General features: G+C 38.4%; 1 protein-coding gene across 2 annotated transcripts in view; it reads left to right on the top strand.

Moving 5' to 3' along the window:
- Positions 1-20,855, top strand: part of TRAF3 (TNF receptor associated factor 3) — a 69,514-nt gene that overhangs the window by 21,292 nt on the left and 27,367 nt on the right. For both annotated transcript variants that reach the window (XM_058806789.1, XM_058806790.1), the window contains 3 exons: positions 14,636-14,892; positions 18,061-18,112; positions 20,315-20,419. In XM_058806789.1, the coding sequence (XP_058662772.1) occupies positions 14,651-14,892; positions 18,061-18,112; positions 20,315-20,419 (399 nt within the window). In that variant the 5' untranslated portion in view covers positions 14,636-14,650. The remainder of the gene's footprint in view (positions 1-14,635; positions 14,893-18,060; positions 18,113-20,314; positions 20,420-20,855) is intronic.

The raw sequence follows: 20,855 nt of genomic DNA on the forward strand, positions 1-20,855 counted from the left end.
CTGCATGGACTTTGGACATCAAGAGCTTTTATTTAAGCTAACAACTCAGTTTTTAATATTATAGTTTCTTCAGTTGTCTGTGAAAGAGAATTGTTACATGAGAAGGAACATATAATTTCCAGACTGGTACAGAGTTTACCTGTTAGCAGGTAATTAGGGAAGAGGTTAGAAAAAGCAGTAAGAACAGAGGCTGGACAAGAACTCTAAAGGTTTTCAACCTTTATGCCATTCTGGCAGCATCTGTGGTACCAAAGAGGTATTTAAATGGGAAAGGGTTCTGTAACCTGTTCTTAAGGTGAACCTTTTCTAAAGAAAATACATACATTTATTGGAATTGTGTTACTGTGAGTTTGGACACTCACCTTTAAACTTCTAATGCTTGTAACTTGGCTTGTGTGTTACCTGAAATTGTATTCACATGTATGGCTTGTTCTTTGGTGGCACTGCCACTGCTTTCTGTGGCTCTGATATGGTAAAACCTTTCCTTTTGTTTCTTTGGCCACTGGGAAAATTCTCACATTTGTCAAACATGAAAAATTGACAGCATTAGATAAACTCTGAAGGAGATTTGTTTGGAATTACAATTTGATATACTTTCTCTCAAAGGCTTCTTTTGCCTTGTGTTTGAGTGCATGGCTGAACTGGGCTGTACTCAATCCAAACTTCATAAGCTTGCTAAGTACTGGTTAGGAGACAAATTGCTGCTACATTTATTAAGGATATAATGATTTTTATTTTTTTTCTCCTAAAGCATGAATATTTGGGTAGAAGAGAACATTTTACCTAAGCAGTCTTTCTATTGCCATGAAGTAGGTGCTTGGAAATCTGCTTCCCTTTGGTTTTAATTCTAGTCATGCACATAATATTTCCTCCTCTACTTCAAAAATGTAATAGTCTTTGTGAGAATGAGCATTTATTTTGATGACCTTGGTCTGAATTTTCATGTGCAATCCTTTCAGCAATTCATCATTGCACTGCTGATAGGATGAAAAATAGGTTTTTACAATATATTCTCCTGGCATCTGTGTTGTTGATTTTTTTGTAGTCCCTTAAAGTAAACCTTGAATGTGGTGGTGGAGAGCTTGATTGAAATTCCTGGTCAAAACTGAGCAGATGGGAGAAAAAAGGGGCTATATAAAGGGAAGTGTATAAATACAAAAAGTTTGTACTAAGAGAGATGATCTCTTATGTGACTGTTATGTTCATTTTAGGCCACTTTTAAAATAAAGTCCTCTGGAGATGGTTTTAAAAAACTGGGTGATGACATATCATTAAAGATGTAAAATTTTCTTGTGGGAAGTGAGAGGATAACTTAGGATTGTCCTCTCTCAGCTGAACTTAAGACGCTATGAATTTGCTTTAATTACAGCTGTTGCCAGCCCTCTGTGTTGTGTTAGTGCACTGATGAAGCCCCCTTTTTCACTGAGACACAGAGGCTGTTTGGATTGATAACAAAACCCATCCTTGTTCCAAAGTGGAGTAGCCTTCACTGTAACTAATCTCAGCTATCAGCAGCACAGCTGTCAGTGAATAAGTATAATTCTGGTGCAGTCCATACCCTGGAGAATAAATTAGCAAAGTAGTAAGACCATATAAAGATAAAAATGCAGTGTGAGTTTACATATACCTAGTTTAATGATTTTCTTTTGTTCCCCCTAAATAACTGTCTTGGAAAATGGAAAATTGTTTTTAAAAGCCCCAAGACAAAGAAAACCCACTTTTTGACACTATGATGCTTGTCTAACCTGTAGAACTCACTGTTCTGATATAACACTAAGAATTTGCTATTCTTGTCCTCAAAATAATTGCTTGTCAATTTAGCAGATGTGTAGAGGAAATGGGAATCATGCTTAACAGAATCTTAGGAGTTACCTCCCCCCCCCCCCCTTTTTTTTTCCCTCTTGCCTATCCACTAGTGCATTGTAGATATTATATAATGATGGAAAACAGTTCCAGGAATTGGTTTGAGCCTGGCTTGATGAATCAACATTACAATATTTTTAATGTATTTTGTGACTTTATGCCATATTGCAGGAAGTGCATTTATATGTATTCTGAATTGGATTAAGTTGGGCACTCTTTTGGGATCTTCTAAAGGCAGCCATAAAAACTTCCAAAACAGTGTTGAAGAAAGAAAGGATTCTTCTCAGAAGCATTTATAATGTTAAGATGGTAGTTCTCCTTATATAGAGAGATGTAGATTTGTCTTTAATATTACACCTAGTGTTTTCAGGTCCTGCAATTGCTTCCTAAGATAACAAAGCATTGGTGTACAGTTTAGTTGGAAAGTATCATGTTAAGAAAAAGAATCTCTTATTACTCTTAAGAAGCGTGGGCAAGTTACTTATTTTTATCCAGACTTCTAGAAGGGTTTAGAGTGGTGACAAATCTTGCAAGAAGAGTCCAAAAATAATACTTCCTCCTGATGTAGAACACTTCAGGCCAGAGATGCTATAAAAGGTAAGCAATGTTTTGCTTAGTATACAGTTTAGGGAGAGAAACAAAGTGATGAAGTCTTAAAATCATGTAGGAATTCTGTAGAATTGGTGGGGGAAAAAATCCACATTGCTGAAATATTGGAAGCTTCATTGCCTAGATACAAGTTATCTGCAGGAAGTGGGAATCAGCACTCTTTCCTCTGAAGTGTCATTAGCAGTGCAAGATCCTGTAAGCTCTAATCTTGGGATGTAAACCCCTTACTCTATCAGTGAGTGTCCTCTGCATACTTTTAAATCTGGCATTTGCTCCATTTGTAAATTATTCTTTCCATTCTGCATATCTAAACTGTGCCTGTGTGAATCTTTATAACAAGCAGATAATTTTCCAAGGAATCTGAGTATTTTCATTTAGTTTCTAGAGTAACACAACACCTGGAGGCTTTCAGGTTTGAATTTTGAAAAATAAAAGTGCATGTTTAAAGGTTAGATTGCCATTAATACATTACACGGAATTGCTTTATTAAGTATTTATTTGGTAGAAGTGAACATGATTTCATTAATATTAACTAAAGAAGCCCTCAGGTGATAAGCATGCAAAAAGAATTTTCAGCTAAAACTGTCAACTTTGTATTCCAAATCTGAAGGCACATCTCTTTAAGGCCTTGTGGATGGTGTGGAATGCACCACTTTTAATGTGTTTCTGAAGCAGCAGCAGTACTGTACAATTTTATCAGAAGTTTCTTTGAAAGGTTGCTCTTGCTTGTGTTACACTTTTTTGGCTGTGTAACAGTGATAAACACTTGGTTCTGGGTAATAATGTGAAGTTCAGTCAGAAAAATTTATAAGTTACTTTTTACAACCTCCACACTAGGAATGTTGTAGGAGGATAACATCCTCATTGATTTTTGTTAGTTCTCATAATCCAGTACAAGGGAAACCTTCAAAGGGAGCTGTGGTTTTTTGGTCCTTAGTAGTGTCCTGTCTGACCCAGGGCTGTAGAGGTGCCTTGTTCTCAAGATGTCAGTGATATCTGTTGATCTGAAACCTCCAGAACTGCAGTTGGTGTAAACATGCAGGCAGCAAATAAAACATTTAAGGTTGGCAAGACAAAATAATACCATAGTTTGTTACCTGGCAAAGTAATCACAAAGAAGAGGTAGAAACTAGGAGAAACTGTGAGAGAAATGAGGAAATTGCATGCAGGTTCCAGGTAAAAGAGTCTTTTAATGACACTTTACAGTTGGAATAATGAACACTCATACACCAGCAGGCATTTGTGTCTTACATGCACTTGGCCTCCAGTAGCACATTCCCAAAGTCTGTGTTCTATAGGAGGAAGCAACATGCTCCTTCCTTTCTTACATTGCTGGGAAACATGTTTTGTGAATCTAAATTTTCAGTTAGGGAAAGCACTGCTTTCTCCATGAACACATCAATAAAGGTAAGAAATGCTTTAGATAGCAGTGAATGTGAAGTTGGGATTATGAATACTATGACAAGTCTGGGTAAAGGGTCTGTGACTTTCTCCTGAAAACTCAACTTCAGTAATACTTTTTTACTAGAGCTGTAGAAACTGAAATTTCTAGTATAACTAGAAATTTCTAGTATAACTAGAAATTCTAGCACAAGTGGTTTAGAGGGTTTTAAATTTTTTTAATGTGTTTTTTTCCTTCTTTCAGATTCTGTGTGCAAATGTGGTTTGGTGGTTGCTTTTTTTTTTCCATCTAATATAAAAATCTTAACAAAAGTCCCAGTTTTTTCCCAAACACTAAGGTGTTGGTCTTAGATAATACAATCTCACAGTGTAGTGTACAGTGTAGGCATTGAAATCACTGAAGTTAAACCTGCTATCACTTCATTAAATAAGTAGGCGATGTTTTTTTCCCCTCACATTCTGATAAATAATAAAATATAGGCAAATGAAAAGAGAGTTACTGTTATTCTCTTTTTTCCTTTTCCTTCCTGATTAAGAAGCAATGGATTTGGACACAGCTGAAGACATCATCTAGAATGGTGGGAAATTTCACTCAGGATTAGTGAGAGGTTGAATTCTGTGCATGAATAAATGTCTTCCATGCAGTTCAGTGTTCAGTAAAATATTCTGATGATGTCACATGCTGTGTTAATTTCTAGAGTTTGATTAGTATTTGGGGCAATATTTCTTTCTTAACTGCGTTCATAGTATGATGTGTTCGCTGGGATAAAATGGAAGAGCAGGAGATGTTTTATGAGAGTGAGTTAATTTCCATGAAAGACAGGTTAGATAGGTTTTTTTGCATTTTGGATGTAGGCTTAGAAAATTTAGTTAGAGTGGAACAAACTTCACATGGAAGTGAGAGACTGTGGTTTTGAGTTTTCTGGTATGCTCATGTCTATTTGCACAGCACTTCATTTCAGTGTTGAGTTCAAAAAGTGCCAAGCCATACTTGAAGTTGCATTCTCTTTCATTTACCAGGTTCCTCTAAACTCTGCTGTGTTCGGAATTTCCTGGGAGGACTATTTTTTTAAAGATGAGCTGCATTTTAGAATTAATTAAGTTGTATTTTGTAGGTATTCTTGAGAAGGCAGTTTTGCAGTAATTATTTATAATAAGCTTCTTGAAGTGCTTTGGGTTTTTTTCTTTTTATTTGCTGGTCTCTGACACCTTTGCCTTCACATACTTTCTTCTAATTGTAGAAAATGAGATACTACCTCTCTTATTTTTTTTCCTCTGCTGAGATTTGAAGGCTGGATTCATTAGGAGACAGCACAGATGCACTCTGTCAGGAATTGGCAATGCAGAAATATTCTTCATGCAGTTGGCAGACAGCAGTGTAGATAGGTAGACTCTGATTTGAGGAATATCTTCTGCTGTTCTGATAGACTTGAAATTTTGTTAGATTTGAAGTGGAGGATCTCTTTGATTAACAGAAAGTAAAAGAATAGCGCTGATCTGATCAATAGGTCTTGGTTCAAGAACAATGAAAAGGTTGGCAAAAATACTGCAGTAATTTTTTGATTCCTGCTATTTCAGAGATGAAGAGACTTTGTTGTCTTAAGTTGCTATAAGCAAGTTGTTGCTGATTATTCATGCAGCAGATTTTTCTCGAAGGCACACTTTGGGAGGAAAAGGGGGCTAGACTAGGTCACTAGAGGATGAGCCATCATTTTCTAAGACTGCATGCCAGGTCAGAATAATTGGGACATGCTCTTTGCCTTTACCCTTGTTGGTCCTTGCTGGGGTTTGTTGTTGCCCAGTCAAGCAGGCAGAAGTGGAATCATACTGAGCAGTTGGGCTTTTGGGTGTCTGTGATTTGACACTTGTCATGTGAACCAAAGACTTGTGGTGTGCTGTGCAGCAAAAGTAAAGCATTAGACCTGCTGTAAAACAGGAATTGGAGGAAATCTGGATTGATGGAAATAGCTTTCCATAAAAACAGAGTACTTCAAATGCAAATATAAGCTGTTTTTTTCCTAGTTCTCTCTTCAAAGCACATGTAAAACCATTTTGAAAGATGAAACTAACTTCAATTCCAAATATGATTTTCGTGGTGTTTCTGGGAATATTTTATCTGAGTATATTTCTTTTGCAGAAGATAAAATGTTTCCTTTGTAAACAGAGCCACAAGTTAAAAAAAAAAAATCAAAAATTCATAGTGTTCAGCCACTTCCCTCACATAGGACTGTCATATGTATCTCAATCATGGACTTCCCCTAAACAGCAGAGGAAGAGATTAAAGTGTACTTTGTTCTGTGATCATCTGATTATCTTTTGCTCTTTCCTGTTCTTTATCTGCTTCTACTAAAAGTCTGGTATAGAAATACAGATCACAGCTGGGGGTTAACTTCACAGATGAAATGTAACAGCTTTGTCTAGGGGTGCATGAGAGAAAAGAGGAAATGTACAGGAACCAGAATTGGAAGTGCAGAAGAATACTCATCCTGAGCTTGGACAGCATTTCTCTTATCTGTTGTCTTGTGACCCAGGCTTTCAAAGCTTAAGAGGTCTTTTGATTTCTAAAAGATGCTTTTGATTTCTTGTACTTCAGATGACTTTATACTGTATTTTGGTAGCCCAGTGAGATTAGGAAGTAATTACTGAGAGCTGCAGATAGCAAGTGTAAGTCAAAATACAAACACTTTATTTTTACTGCTGCCTCAGGCTGAATCTTAAAGCTGTTTTGCCAACCCATGTGACACCCTTCAAAGGAATGCTGTAAACTTCCAAAAAAGCAAGAGCTGAACGTAGTGTCACATAAAAATCAGCTTTCCTTAATTGCACTGACTCCCCTTTTCTGCTGTCTTTTTAATAGATAAAATTTAAGCCCTTTAAGCCCCTTCTTTTTTTCTTTTCTCTCATCCAGTGAAATATGTATTTGACTAAATGTTAATTGTATTCAGCATATTATTGGATAGTTACTAAAAGTCTATTGGGCATTCTGAACTATGTTAATACTATGTTATTACTTACAAATATTACTAATCTAACCTCTTAGTGCTGATGTAATTACTTTCCAAATCTGTCCTTTATTTAGAATCAGAAGTTTTTTACACTGAGCAGGAGGGAGTGTATGTTAGAGCTCTTTTCATGACTGCATAGTCCAGCAGACTTGCTAAATTGAGATCCCTTGGATGGGGATGCTGTTTTGTTTAATCCCCTAAGACACTTCACAAGGCTGTGTAGACTTGTTTCTTGAAAGAAATACAGCCAAGGAAATAAGTAAGTTGAAAGAATAAAACAATGTAAAACATAACTTACCTTTTATTTTCAGCTCTTCAGTCATCTTGCAAACTAGAACATGGGAAATACACAATGTTTTTGATTCAAGTGACACATGGTTGTTCTTTTGCAAGAATATCATGATAGCATCTTTTGATTATGCTTCTGATTTTCTAGGTCAGATAGGAAAAGAAGGAATAGCTTGTACCTTCCAAACCAAGAATACTTTTCTTATTTGTTCAACAATTTCTACAGGCTAGAGCCTGTGGAGATTGTGGTGAAATATGGTTTAATTGCTTGAGATCATAGCAGTTCAAGTATCAGAACAGGCCTTTTTGCTGCCTGAGAATATCACATCATAATTGCTGCCATAAAAACTCCTGACAGGGGGGTATTAAGTGCTGGGAGAGGTTGCTGGGAGAGGTTGCAGTTTCTTCACCCAGGGAGTTCTGAAAACTCAGCAGTGGACCTGACCTGACTTTGAAGATGGTCTCCCTGAGCAGGAGGCTGGGCTGGATGACCTCCAGAGGTGCCTTCCAAGCTCAGCACTGGGAAACTGCTCTGGAGAGCTTGCAAGTGGCAGAAGCTTCCTGTGTGGAGAATGCTCAATGCACATCTTCTCTGTGTTTTCAGATGTTTGGCCTACTTGCTTATATCTGATTTTTCCTGTTGGTCTTCTTCTGTTCTATTATATGTATGATATCCAGGTCTTCTTCACAGCAAGGAAGGTGCATGCAAATATGAAATCATAGGGCAAAGTTTAAAGTAATTAAAATAGCCTATTTGTTTTAGCACAGAGAAAAAAAAGTTTTAAATATCAATGGTGCTTTCATTTCTGTACAGGAATTAGACTTAGCATTTGAGTGTAAATATAAAAGAAGGTGAGGGGTGGTCTCGTGTTTCTCACTGTATAAAGTTGTATCAGTGTGGGTCACTTAGCAACCCTTTCTTACCCTCCTTAGAATATTCTCTCAGAGCATGTCCTGGAAATACCTGAACCTCTGGTTAGTTGGTCCTATATAGATATGCTCTGGAGAAATAGTAAATAGCACTTCCAGCATGAAAAATGCATGGAAGTAAAAATAAATAAATCAGTAGTTCCCCTGTGCAAACAGCAGGAGTGGACATGCCAGGACCTCTGCCCTCACACAAAACAAATTTGATGGATGATTGTCTGATTTCAAACCTGCCACTCCAGTGCTGCCCAGTCATGGCCTGAGTCTTTCTTTGGAGTGATTCAAGCCATTTGCATTTTATTTGTCTGTTGTTCAGTGCCCCTGCCCAGACTCAGCAGTGGGTTTTGCCAGAAGGCCAGGTGAGGTGTGGTGGATGTTGTGAGAATGATACTCTGCAGTTGGACCCTTTCATGCTTGAGAGCTCCAGGGTAAAGATTTCCATGGCAGCCTTATTTTAATATTTTTGACAGGTGTGCCCTGAGTAAACTGATTATATGTTGTCACCAATATACTGCTTTCAGGTTGCATTACTGTTCTAACAAGACATCAGAGTATGCCAATATATGTTGCATATTTTAATAGCACTTGGAAACAGAACCAACTCAGAGGACTTGTCTAAAAATGGTGAAAGAAAGATGGACATTCTTTTCATTATGTTCTAGGAATTTATTAGAAGCTATAAAATGCTGAAATATAAGACAGAGAAAAAGTTCAGATTGTTTTAATAATTTAATTTTAAGATAAAGGTTTCTGTGTGCTAACTTGAAGCAATAATTCTTGATGATATAAAGCAAGTGAGCTGGAAAGACTGAAGATCTGGAATTCCCTGTCCTGGTACCTGGTTGTGTGTCTCTCTGAGGATATCCTGTGGAGTGTGGAAGAAAATTCTGTGAAGAGCAGTGAAACTGATGAAGTTTGTTTTCCTACTAATCTATGCTCTACATCCTTTTTTTTACCCCTACTCCCCCCTCCTCAAAAAAACTCCAAACAAACCCCAACCCCAAAAAAAGACAATAAACCAACAAAAAACCCTAAATCTTCAGCCCAGCCCTGCTTTTATGGTACAGGAGGAGACTGAGACCATGAAGCTTGGTGGGAAGGGAGGGAGCAGGTGTGTTCCTGGCTGGTTTGTGTGTCTGTGCACTGACTGACTGATAGACCATGGGGGTGCACTTCTATGGCCTCTTGCTCACTGGGACACTGCATTAAGTTTCTCTTTCTGTTCCCCTCATAGCTGTTCATTTTCATGGCAACACTGTCCAGTTGGTTCCAGTGTGGTTTTAGGAGGCTCAGAGGAGAGACAGCACAATCACAATCCCTTATCTCATTAAAAGCTAGACTGAAAAATTATACCCCAGGCTACCCAAAAAAATGACCTAGTTAGGATGAGATGATGAGATGCTGAAGTTTGTGTCCTTTTACACGTTTTAGATACAAAAATTTTTTGAAGAGGAAAGGTTACTTTTCTTCTCTGATCTTAAGCTCCTTGTCCCACTTTAGGTTTCTCTTTCTGAGCTTAATTTAGATATTGTGCATGCAGTGCTGTTCTGTTTGAGGAACTCCTGTTCTCAGTGCAATTTGTAATTTGATCAAAAAGCTTTGCTGTCCTGTAGTAATAACCAAATTAAACAGTGTCATGCATTATTCTCTTCCAAGGTGCTGTAATGAAAACATTTATTTCTAATAGCTTTTTGCTCTTTTTGAATTTTCAAGCTGTGGCAAAAGCTTATTTGCTTCATATTGTCAATATACTGAAACTGTCTTCATGCAGAGTCTTCTAGATTCCAAATCCCATGGTACCTAGTACAATCAAATTTTTAGGAGTGTTTTAGATTTTTATAAGAAGTAATCTTTTTTCTGTTTTCGTTAGGATGCAAATTTATTTTGAATTTTTATAGAAGCTTTATTGTATTTCAGTGTCACAAACTGGATTTATTCCCTAAGAACAGATCATAAAGATATGTGCTAATACAGAACACAAGTGCAGATTTTTAGGATGTTTGCTCTTCGTGCAGTGAGAACAACACTCATGCTTGAATAAGGAAAGAGCAAAATGCCTTTTGTTTGGGAATTCCCGTGCTTCCTGATTCTTGGAACAACTTCGTGGGTAAACTCACTTTTGCTTCCAGTTTCTAGGTTTCTGTACTGATACTAGTGTTAGTTAAGCAGCAACAAATTGTTCTGACCTTCACTGCAGTATTTACAGCTTGAAGTATCAGCTGGGGCTCAGCCTCAGTTGCTTGAATTCCTCTTGTATTGAACAAGAGTAGTGACCAGACTGGAGCAAGCAGTGTCACAGTGTCACCCATCTGATGGCCACAACCATGTCCATTCAAGTGTGAATATTGGCATATGCTGGCTGCAGGGGAGATGGCTGAAAGCAGCAGTGGACAGAACCAACCTTGGTGACTGTGCTTTTTTTATGTGCTTATCTGTTCTGAAAAGTGTTTGTCCAAGGTTTAACAGCTTTAAAAGACATCTAAAACTCATATAGTTTTATTGTGATGATCTTTAGCCACAGATAAGAAACTGGAGTGTAAGAACTAGCTGATGATTAATTGGGCATGGTGACCGTGGTCACAAGGGTTTTCAGGTGAAGAGAGAGACGAGAATGTTGATTCCATGATCAGAAGGCTTGATTTATTATTTTATGATATATATACTACATTATAACTATACTAAAAGGAATAGAGAGAAGCTAGCTAAGCTAAGAATAGAAAAGAACAACAAAGGAGCTCTCTCCGACTCTGTCCCAGAGAGAGCTCAGTTCTTGATTGGCCATTAATTATACACATCCAACATGGGCCAATCACAGGGGCACCTGTTGCATTCCACAGCAGCAGATAACCATTGTTTACATTCTTTTTCTGGGGCCTCAGCTTCCCAGAAGGGAAAATCCTAAAGAAAGGATTTTAATGAAAAGATGTCTGCGACAGGGCATTAAGATTTAGCTTACTGAACAAGAACCAGAGTCTTCAGCTGGATGGCACCTTGCCATGCCTTTAAGAATCAGAGGCCCCCAGCACACCTGGCCCATCTTGGATGCCCTGGCTAGGCTCCTCTCCTTGCTCTCTGGAAGGATGTTAACTTCATTGCCATAAGTGAAGAGTAGAAGCAGAGTACCTACTGAGGTGTGACTTCAAATTGCTTCTTGTTGGCAGCTTGAAACATGATTGTGGGGGAATAATCCAAGTGCTGCTGTTAAAGGTTCCTGCAAAGGAAGAGAAGCCATTGCAGCTGACACCCTGTAGTGGCAATGGAAGTCATAACAGAATGCTGTTTCCAAAAGGGTGGTAGCTGAAATGTTTGTATTTTCTGTGCTTGTGTTCACTGTTCCCTCATGCAGGTGTAGGAGCATGTAACTAATATGCATGAAGGCAAAACTCTGTGCAGATAGACAGACAGACAGACCTCACTTCTCCCCATCCCCTTGTTAAATACAGCTTGTTCATTGTAATAAGGTTGTGGTGGTCTAGCAGGCTCAATGCTCTGTTTTATTTTGTGATAGTACTTCATGAATGGCTTCCCAGTTTTGCTGCACAAGAAAATGCTGGCATTCAGATTATTGTGGAAGAGAATTCCTCACCAGTCTGGCTGCTCTATTGCTGAGCTTGTTTAGCTTTTCTGGTGTGACATACTTCTTCATAAAATAAATACAAAACCCAAGGCAGACAAATCTGTTAAGGATGTCCCATAGTATGTTTTATTTGTCAGTGTGCTTTCTGCTTCTTTTCTGTGACAAGATATCCAAGATGTCAGTTCCAAAAGTGGAGTCCTGTGGCAACCTGTGCACTTTATCCTGGTGTGAAATCTCTCTTGACAGCTGACAGTCCAGCCTGGAGCAGTATTGGATCTCAGTGAAACTCTCATCTGCTGCTAATTTGGCATTCAGTGCTGTCTGTGTTAAGTCTTGAATATTCTCCTGTCATCCCTGCCTGCCTCTTTGTGACTAATTTTCCATTTCCTTGAAGAAATCTTGCTTTTGGAAGACTTCATATGTCCAATCATCTTTAGCTTCTTTTTGTTCAGAAGAAACTTAATGGGGAAGCAGACATACAGTAGTTGTGGACTGTGATTTGGAAGTTTGGGAACTTTGTGCTCGCTTGACTTGACAATTCTCCTTTCAGCATCTCTTTTAGTGCCTCTTTTTCTGTATTTCTTTTGTGGGTTAGAAGCAGGTCATGCCTTGTTTCTTCTGTCATTTTAAGGAAAGTAATGTTCCCTGTGTTGTTCTACAAATCAACATGCTTGAAATTGGTCTTTGACTTCAAGAATTGCCAGAATAGTGGAGGTCTTGAATATGATTTAAAAAAAAATACACAGCTGCAGAGGGGAAAGAGGTATTAATACCTATAAATCAAGGAACTGAAACATTTACAGATTCCTACACTGCAAGTGCCAAATGAAGCTTTTCCAATCACACATAGGAAGCAAGTCCCTAGGTAGCTAAGTTTCAGCAGTCTGAATACTTAAGGAATTGCACTTTTTTTCCATTTCTTGCTAATCTTTTCTCTTAAAACCACAGAAAAGTGTCAGGTCCTAAGCTCTGCATTTCCCCATGTCCAGCCACTGATGTACAGCAGCAGCACATTTGCCTTGGGCAGTCTTTGAATCTTGACCACTTTTGTAAGCTGCTGTCCTTCCTCATTCATGGCACTTCTGTGAACCTCCTTATCTGAATCATGTTCTCAACATCAATCTCATTTCTTTTGTGCTGGTTACAATCTTGAGTTGCCTCTTCAGTGTCATTATTACCTGCTGGGTTTTTATGCTTGCTGGTGAAACTCTAGCTAAGGTCTGAAATAATCTGAATGTCCTCATCAATGAGAAGTGTGACTCACTTTCAGTTCAGCACAGACTTTTTGGTTCTTTCACATATTGTTCTGTCAAGACACAGGTCTCTGCAGTCTTTGAAGAGCAGACAAGGAATAGACTAGCATTAATTCAAATTATGGATCAGAATTTATAGTAGCTTTTCAGTTCATAGAACCTGTTGGGTTTTTTCTTTCTTTCTTTTTTCTTCTTTTTTTTATTTGTTGTGTGTTTGTGTTGTTTTGTTCGTTTAGAATAAGACACAATGACTGGGTCTATGTGCCAAGTTATGAGAATGGGTTCCTTGGGCTCTCTCTGAGTTTGATGGAGATCAGAGAGGATTTCCTCTGGCCAAGGGGGCAGTGAAGGGGGCATTTCACATTTTTACAACACCAGCTGAGCAAGGGTAGAGGTGCTGAGAGAATTCTTCACTCAACACCTCTGTCCTTGCTCAGCTGGTGTTGTAAAAACATGAAGTGGTCTCAGCATTGAGTCACAATGATTTTGTCTTTTGTTTCTGTAAATAATGGCATCAGAAATCAAACAAAATTCTGTACCCATTTAGTTTGCATGGAGAATTCTGTACCAAAATTCCAGATGCAGAAATTACCTACAAGTAAATACGTTTCATTACAAATGTGTGGTTTTGGGCTTAGCGAGGGAAGGTAAGATACCACAAAAACTGTGTACAAGAGGGTTTGTGTATTTGGAATATGAGGCATTTGACTCCCTTTGTGGCATTTGTGGACATACTTTGAGAAGTGAACTGAGCCTCATTTCTTCATTCTGCTTCCTTAAACTGTACTTTCTCCTGGATATGCTGAGCCTTTCTAAGAGCACTTACACTTGCTTGACTGCGAGATTAGCTAGGAAATTACTGAAAACACATTTTAAAACTTAAAATATTAAGGGATATCATTCCTGTGTTGCTCTGCTGATGCTTTGCATGCTGACCTAGAACATGATTGTCCAAGATAATAGGTACTGTAATTTACTCCTCAGCTGGATTCATTATTTTCTCAGCTACCTGTCAGTTGTGCTTAGCCCTGGTAAATTAATCAAATGGCCATGTTACATAGGCCCTTCTCTGCTGTCAGTTAGACTTTGCTCAGCTGCTCTCTTCAGGTGAAGATGTGCTAGGAAAAGATTGGACAGTATCTAATGTGTAAAGCCGTTTTGTGGTGTTGTGAAACAGACTTAAAGCAGCATGTCTTACACTATCCTATTGCAAAGGGATGGACAGGAAAAGTGGGCAGGGGAGCTGGGCAGGCTCTGGTACCCTGTGTAGGACACTGGTGGTTGTGTGCCTTTGCAGTAGCATTTGAGCAGGATCACGTGCAGTAAGTACTGTACCAGAACACCTTCCTCAACACACCTCTTGCTGCCCCTAATGGTTGGACTTCAACATTAAGCAATACTTTTCAGAGTGAGAGAGTGGAAGATATGAAAGAATCCCTTATGTATTCCCAGAGTGATGGCCATAATTAACACTTCATTTTCAGGAGCAGGTTTTAATTCTTTGCTTTCTAGAGCCTTTGACTACATAGACTGTTTTACAGATTTGCTATGGTAAATATACTCAGGCAGTAATGTATGTTCACATGATGTGTGGACACAGATCTGTTCTGGATGCTTTCTGATTTCATGCAATCTCTCAGATGCTCTGTTTGTTTTATTTAAATGGTGAAAGAGGTCCTCTTTTCTCAGTTTTTGTCACTTTTGATTCACAGAAACTATCTTAAAGCATGGACCCCAGTAAGAAGTCAGAACCTCCTTTATCTGTAGAAATGGTGCAGCAGAGGGCCAATCCTGACCGCAGTCCATCAGCATCCATCTATGTTCCAGAGCAAGGTGGCTACAAGGAGAAATTTGTGAATGCCGTGGAAGATAAGTACAAATGTGAAAAATGTCACCTCATCTTATGCAATCCTAAACAGACTGAATGTGGACACAGGTTCTGTGAAACCTGCATAAATGCCTTGCTGAGGTACGTTCTTGGTTCTGGTAGAGCATGTTGATACCTTTAGATGTTGTGAACTTCTGACATTACTGTGAACACCATTGCAGCTTTAGGAATATGTTGAGCCTTCCACTGTTTCTTGCTTGAGTATTTGTTATCTGTGTGCTGGTGCAAACATTTTTGCTCTACTCTGGGTCAGGATAAGACAACTGGGTTTTCCATTGGTATTGGTGGAGTAGTTGTTAAGGTGGTGTAATCCTGTGTAGAAATGTGTTAGGTAAGAATTTCGTTCCCTGTGGAGCCCAAGTGGAGTAGCTTTTTCACAAGACTTCTAACTTAGGTAATCTGCTGTCAAATACACACAGTAAATTGTCTGTGTGAGGAAGTGAGCTTGCACACATTCCTTGGGGTGGTGCTACCTAACCTTGGTTTGGACCCAGCCTCAGAATGGGTGATGGGACCCTTGAGTAAATGTACCTGCTTGTGGAGCAGTTTCCCTGTAGCCCTTGCAGCTGTTTGTTATGGGACTTGCATGTCCTGTGGATTGCAGGAGGGTCAGAAAGGCTGGCATTTATTAGTGAGGTGTTTGGGCCAGACTGCAAAGAGGTGAGTGAATGATAGAGATGTTATCTGAATGCTGAGAGATGCAATCTTTCCCAGTGTAGATAAAAGTACAATCATTCAGGGAGTATCTAGGTTTTCAGTGCCTGTACAACAGTAGATTTCTTTGCCTCTCAACTTTGGTGCATTACTGCTGGTTGTATTCAGTAATGTGATTTCAAAACTTTGTGTAATGTTTGTGGACCATTCAGCACACTTCAGTCTCCTGGGGTACATAAGCACCAAATGTGTTCATTTACTACTGGAAAAGCAGAAATACAGAAGATACCTGGCTTGATGAATGTTGCCTACTGGCATACTATCAGAGAAAGCTTTGGAAGCCTTGGTGATCTGTTCCCTTTTTGTGACCATTCTGACTCTAGATGCTGGTTTATATGTCACTTGGAAATACTATAAACTGATATCTAATATTTAGATATCTAAGTCAAGGCTACATGCAGCATGACAAAAGAGTATGGAAGTTATTACAATACTCAATCTCCTGATAAAGAGTAACCTCTGTACTGGGCAAACACGAGGGTCCATAGCTCACTAATGCACTCCTGCAGGTTTTGTGCCTACAGCATTTCAAATGTAAAACAACAACAAAAAACCCCACCAACTTTTCTTTTGATACACAGTGTGAAGTGAGGTGTGGTATTTAAGAAATGCAGTTATTTCTTATTCAGTATGTGTTTTTGGAATACTCTTACAAGGTTAATAACAGTGCAAAAAACCAAATACCTGCCATGCTGGGATGTGAGCAGGTTGGCAGAGCAGATCCTTGACAATCTAAGCAGTAACAATTCTGGCATTGCTAGAGTCTGGGCAATTTTCCTTCCCTGCTGTGAGACATGCACATGTGCTTATTACAGTGTAGCTAGAATATGTGTAATTTTATCTTGCTGACTTTCCAGCCAGTCTGTTACTGAAAAGGACACATGCTTTTAAGGCCATTGAGTTATTTCACTTTAAGTGCTTGTTATAAACAAATCCTTCATTAAAATAAAATTTACATCCCCCCCTTTTTTTTTTTTTTAATAAAAAGTATGCCATAAAATTGAGAGTAAAATGGGTTTATGTTGGTCCTGTATTTGGCACAACATTTTTTCATTCAGTGTTGATACACTGCTGCATACACAAACACAGTAATTGTATGCTAGCAACTTCTGTTCCAGGGTTGTTTGAGGACAAGGAATTGGGAGTTAGTGGAAATAAAGCAGTAAAGATGTCTGCTCAGTATGCAAGAGTAGTTTGAAAAAGCAAGTAGGATGCTTGAGTGAATTCAGTAAGAGCAAGGAAAGCATGCATGACATTGTATTAAACACTATATGCCCTGATGTAGTTTAGATTACTTTTTTTTCCCCTGACTTATGAAAGGCATTACAGGTATTGAAGCTTCGAGGTACTTCAGATGCCCAGAAATGTGATGAGACACAAAATGGTTGGTTTGAAGAGCAGAAGCCAGCGAGATGATTTGAAATAACCATACAGAATATATAACATAATTGAACTTTTTCAGCCTTTTACATTGATTTGCACTGCTGCTAGCAGCCACAGCCTGTCAGTGAGTTGCTTCATGGAAGAATTCACGCAGCTTTTACCTGGTGCTTTTCGTCTCGGTGCTTTACAAGGGAGATAATTTTGGCTGTTCCCATTTAATGTGGGGAAAAGGAGCTAAAAAGGAACAGAATCACTAGGTTGGAAGAGGCCTTCAAGATCATTGAGTCCAGCCCAGCCCTAACACTTCAGCTAAACCATGGCACTGAGTGACACATCCAGTCTTTTCTTAAACACATCCAAGGATGGTGACTCCACCTCGAAGGAATCAGCCAGCTCTGGTGGAAGGTGTTCCTCTCCATGGCAGGGCAGTGGAGCCAGATGAGCTTTGCTCTCTTCCACCCCAATCCATTCTGTGATCCTAAGGGGTTTACACTACAACACTTGGCAGGTCAGAGCCAGAAACAGCTGTAGAAACTCAGGTTTTCTGCACTTCAGTTTCTCGTCACAGCCTGCCCTGCTCCTGATTCTGCCTGTTGTCCAAAAGGTCACAAGTTTAATAATTAGTTTACTAAGACAGCTACAAGGCAGTATTTCAGATAGGGGAGGCAGCAAGCATCTGTAACAGTTGCGAAAACCAGAACAGACTTGAAGGACATGGACATAAATACTTTTTTACCCTAAAAGGATGCATAACTGACTGTCAGAAAAAGTAAATTTTCATTAGGTATTGTTTGAAAAACAATAATTAAAGAGACAATATGCCTTTTTTCACAGATTGAGAAATGACAACAATTTTGGATCAGGTGCAGACTGAAAAAAGAAATTAATTTTGCCAGCTTGAAAACCACTTTGCAGTTGTCTGGAGACATTGTGGTGATTTTACTTCTTTGGGAATGCCAGATACTTTCCACTGAAAACTCAAATGTTCGAGTTTATTGAAATAATGTTGTATTTTCTCCTTATAATGAACTATATCCACTTTTAATGGTTTTAGAATATGTTGAATAATCAAAATGAAGTGCCTCATAAATGGAAATTTTTGTACTAGAAAAATTCAGATGAGCTAAAATAGTGTTTTTCTTTTCTCTTCAGATCTTCTAGTCCAAAATGTACAGCGTGTCAAGAAAGCATAGTAAAAGATAAGGTATTGTTAAAATAATTTTTTATTCAAGAGTATTGAACTGTGTGGCATCCACAATTTGTGTTACTGTTATGTGGTAATTATTTCATAAACCTAATAAGCTGCCTAGAAAGGTAGGTTTGTCATAAAACCTAAGCCATGCATTTTATGGAGGTAGGTGTCTCATTTTTCCTGTCAACCTCATGGTAGAAAACACATCAGCTTCATCCCAAAAAGTCCAGACAGGTGTCATATCTTGTATTCATAGCTGGGAGCTGCAGCAACACATTGCACTTGTCCTCCCATCAATCAAGAGGATGATAAGAAATATTCCTTCTCCTGTAGATGCAGGGATGAGACAGGTCTAGGTGAACACTGATTTGGCTCTAGACCAGTGGCTGCTGTTTCACTCCTCTCTTTTTATAGTGTGGTGTTCAGTGAATCCCACTGGAATTAGGACAGTGGGGAGTTACAGTAATGGTAATGGATCAGATTCTTTTTTATAGGTGTAAGTTATTTCAGTGATACCCTCTACATGATTTTTCACATCAAAACTTTTTGCTGCCTTTGAAATGTTGAAGGTAGAAAAATTTCTTGGCTTAGTACATGGTTTATGTGGTTGAACAGTATTGCTAAAATGTTCAGTAAATGATTTGTGCTAGTACTCTTTCTTGCCTAAATGAATGCTTGTCTGTAACCATTTTGAAGAAAAGGTTGATGGGTATATTAATATCTCTTTGTTTTAATCTAAAACAGTTCACTGAACAGTGCTCAGTGTAATTTAGTTTTAACATGGATGGACTCTCCAGGAGCTCAGACTCGTGATGCCTAATTTATTTGTTCTTTTAACTCTGACTTTCTGGCTCTCAATATACATATATATGTACAGTTGTTATGTAACTTCAAGTATCTTTAAAACAGGACAAGAAGGCCAATATATACTAAATACTTGTTAGACTCTGAAAATCAGTGTTTTCCATGAAACTGTACACCTCTCTTCCCACAGAATGCTCAAGTCCTAAATCACAGAAATGCTTTTAGATAGTCTTTGAAAAACTTCAAAGGTTGTCTTCTTACCTTATCTTCAGTCAGCAAAACTCTGCATACTGACCCTGTGAATTACTTTGCAAGAGATACTGCAGCATAGCCAATTGATTATTTAAATGAGACTTGTTGATTCATTAAACTTCCCACACGCTTCTGAAAAGTAAATAGAAATCAGTGACCTGTGTCAGATGGGATCAGATGAGAGTGATTGCAGTGTTCCCTTCTTCACTGATACTGGGGATAGGTTCACAGTCACTGTGAGCAGGTGGATTATAATTCTTGGTTAAGTGTTAGCATGCAGAACCATTCCATAATTACAGGAGTGCTGCAGTGTGGACATTATCGCAGGAGTCTGTTTATCAGAAAAGCAGTCATAGGTTGGGCTTGGCTCTTGAGGTATTTCTTAATGGCTATTATAGCAGTTGAAAAACAATTAGAAGGTTATCTCTGGTTTTGGATTTTCTTCTCTCTCTTTAGTTCCTGCCTGTTGCAGTTTGGCTCCTTGAGAGTTCAGTTGTGTTGTCTCTTGTAGAGTAAAACTCAAGCCCCAGCTCTCTATTTGTAACTTCCAGTTTCATTGTGGACAAAACCACTGAAAGTGCTTATAAGCATTAAAATGGACAGATAGTTAGAGCCTGCTTATCTGTGAAATAAAAAACCTCCTTCCCTCCAAAACCTTAGAAAATATCTGTAATTTTACCACTGAAATGCAGGTAGGTATTCCAGCCATCCAGTCTGGTAATTTTGGGACCACCATCCATTAAATGCTTCCTCTCCAAACTACTGTGCTTTGAGTCTCTTTTGTTCTGTGGTGTTGTGCCTAATACAGCAGCTCCCCAAACAATGGAGAGAGTTCTGGCTTGTGCAGGGCTAATATTGGCAAGAAAAAGCAAATTTGGTCCTTTCTTTACCTTTCCCTTTATTGTATTTACAGTACAGCTGAAAGGGTAGTAGAGTATCTGTCCAAATACTCTTTTTCATTGTGCTGCTTCACATTGGAGGAACCTCAGTGTTGTGCACATTCTAGAAGAATTGAATAGCAGTATTTTATTTCTGGCACATAAAGCTAGAACTGAATGACACTGCTGTAGCTGAATTGCATGGCTTCTACTTTATTTGAACTTGCATATCCTTGAGTGGTTTTCAGTTTCTAAAATAAAGTTATTTTTGATTTTTCAGGTATTTAAAGATAATTGTTGCAGGAGAGAACTACTTGCCCTTCAGATATACTGCAGAAATGAAAACAAGGGCTGTAAGGAACAGCTATCTTTGGGTCAATTACTGGTAGGTTAATCTAACAGTTATAAGCTTTCTTTTGAGTTAAAGACTGATGAAAAAATTCTTACAAATTAAAATCGCAGCCCGTTTTTTAACTTATTTTCACTGGTAGTAAATATGATTTAGAAATGTTATAATAGATTTAAATTGTTTTAAAACTCAGCTTTTTTATGAACTGTAAGGAATTATAAAAATCATGTGATTGTCTGGCACTTAAGCCTGGAAATACTAATGTATGAACCAAATGAGAACTGGAAGGAGAAATAGAATAGTAAAGAATCTTAATGTGTATTTGACAAATGTGAGAAATTTGATTTCTATTTTGGTGTGTTTTATTTATCTTGATCCTCTCATGTGGTGGTTATGTGCGAAATTAAACATTTGGCTTCTCCAGAGCTGTGTAAAATAAGCTGTAGCTGTTTTGGTGAAGGCATGAGATAGC

The sequence above is a fragment of the Ammospiza caudacuta genome, chromosome 6, assembly GCF_027887145.1.
Source record: "Ammospiza caudacuta isolate bAmmCau1 chromosome 6, bAmmCau1.pri, whole genome shotgun sequence".
Lineage (NCBI taxonomy): Eukaryota > Metazoa > Chordata > Aves > Passeriformes > Passerellidae > Ammospiza > Ammospiza caudacuta.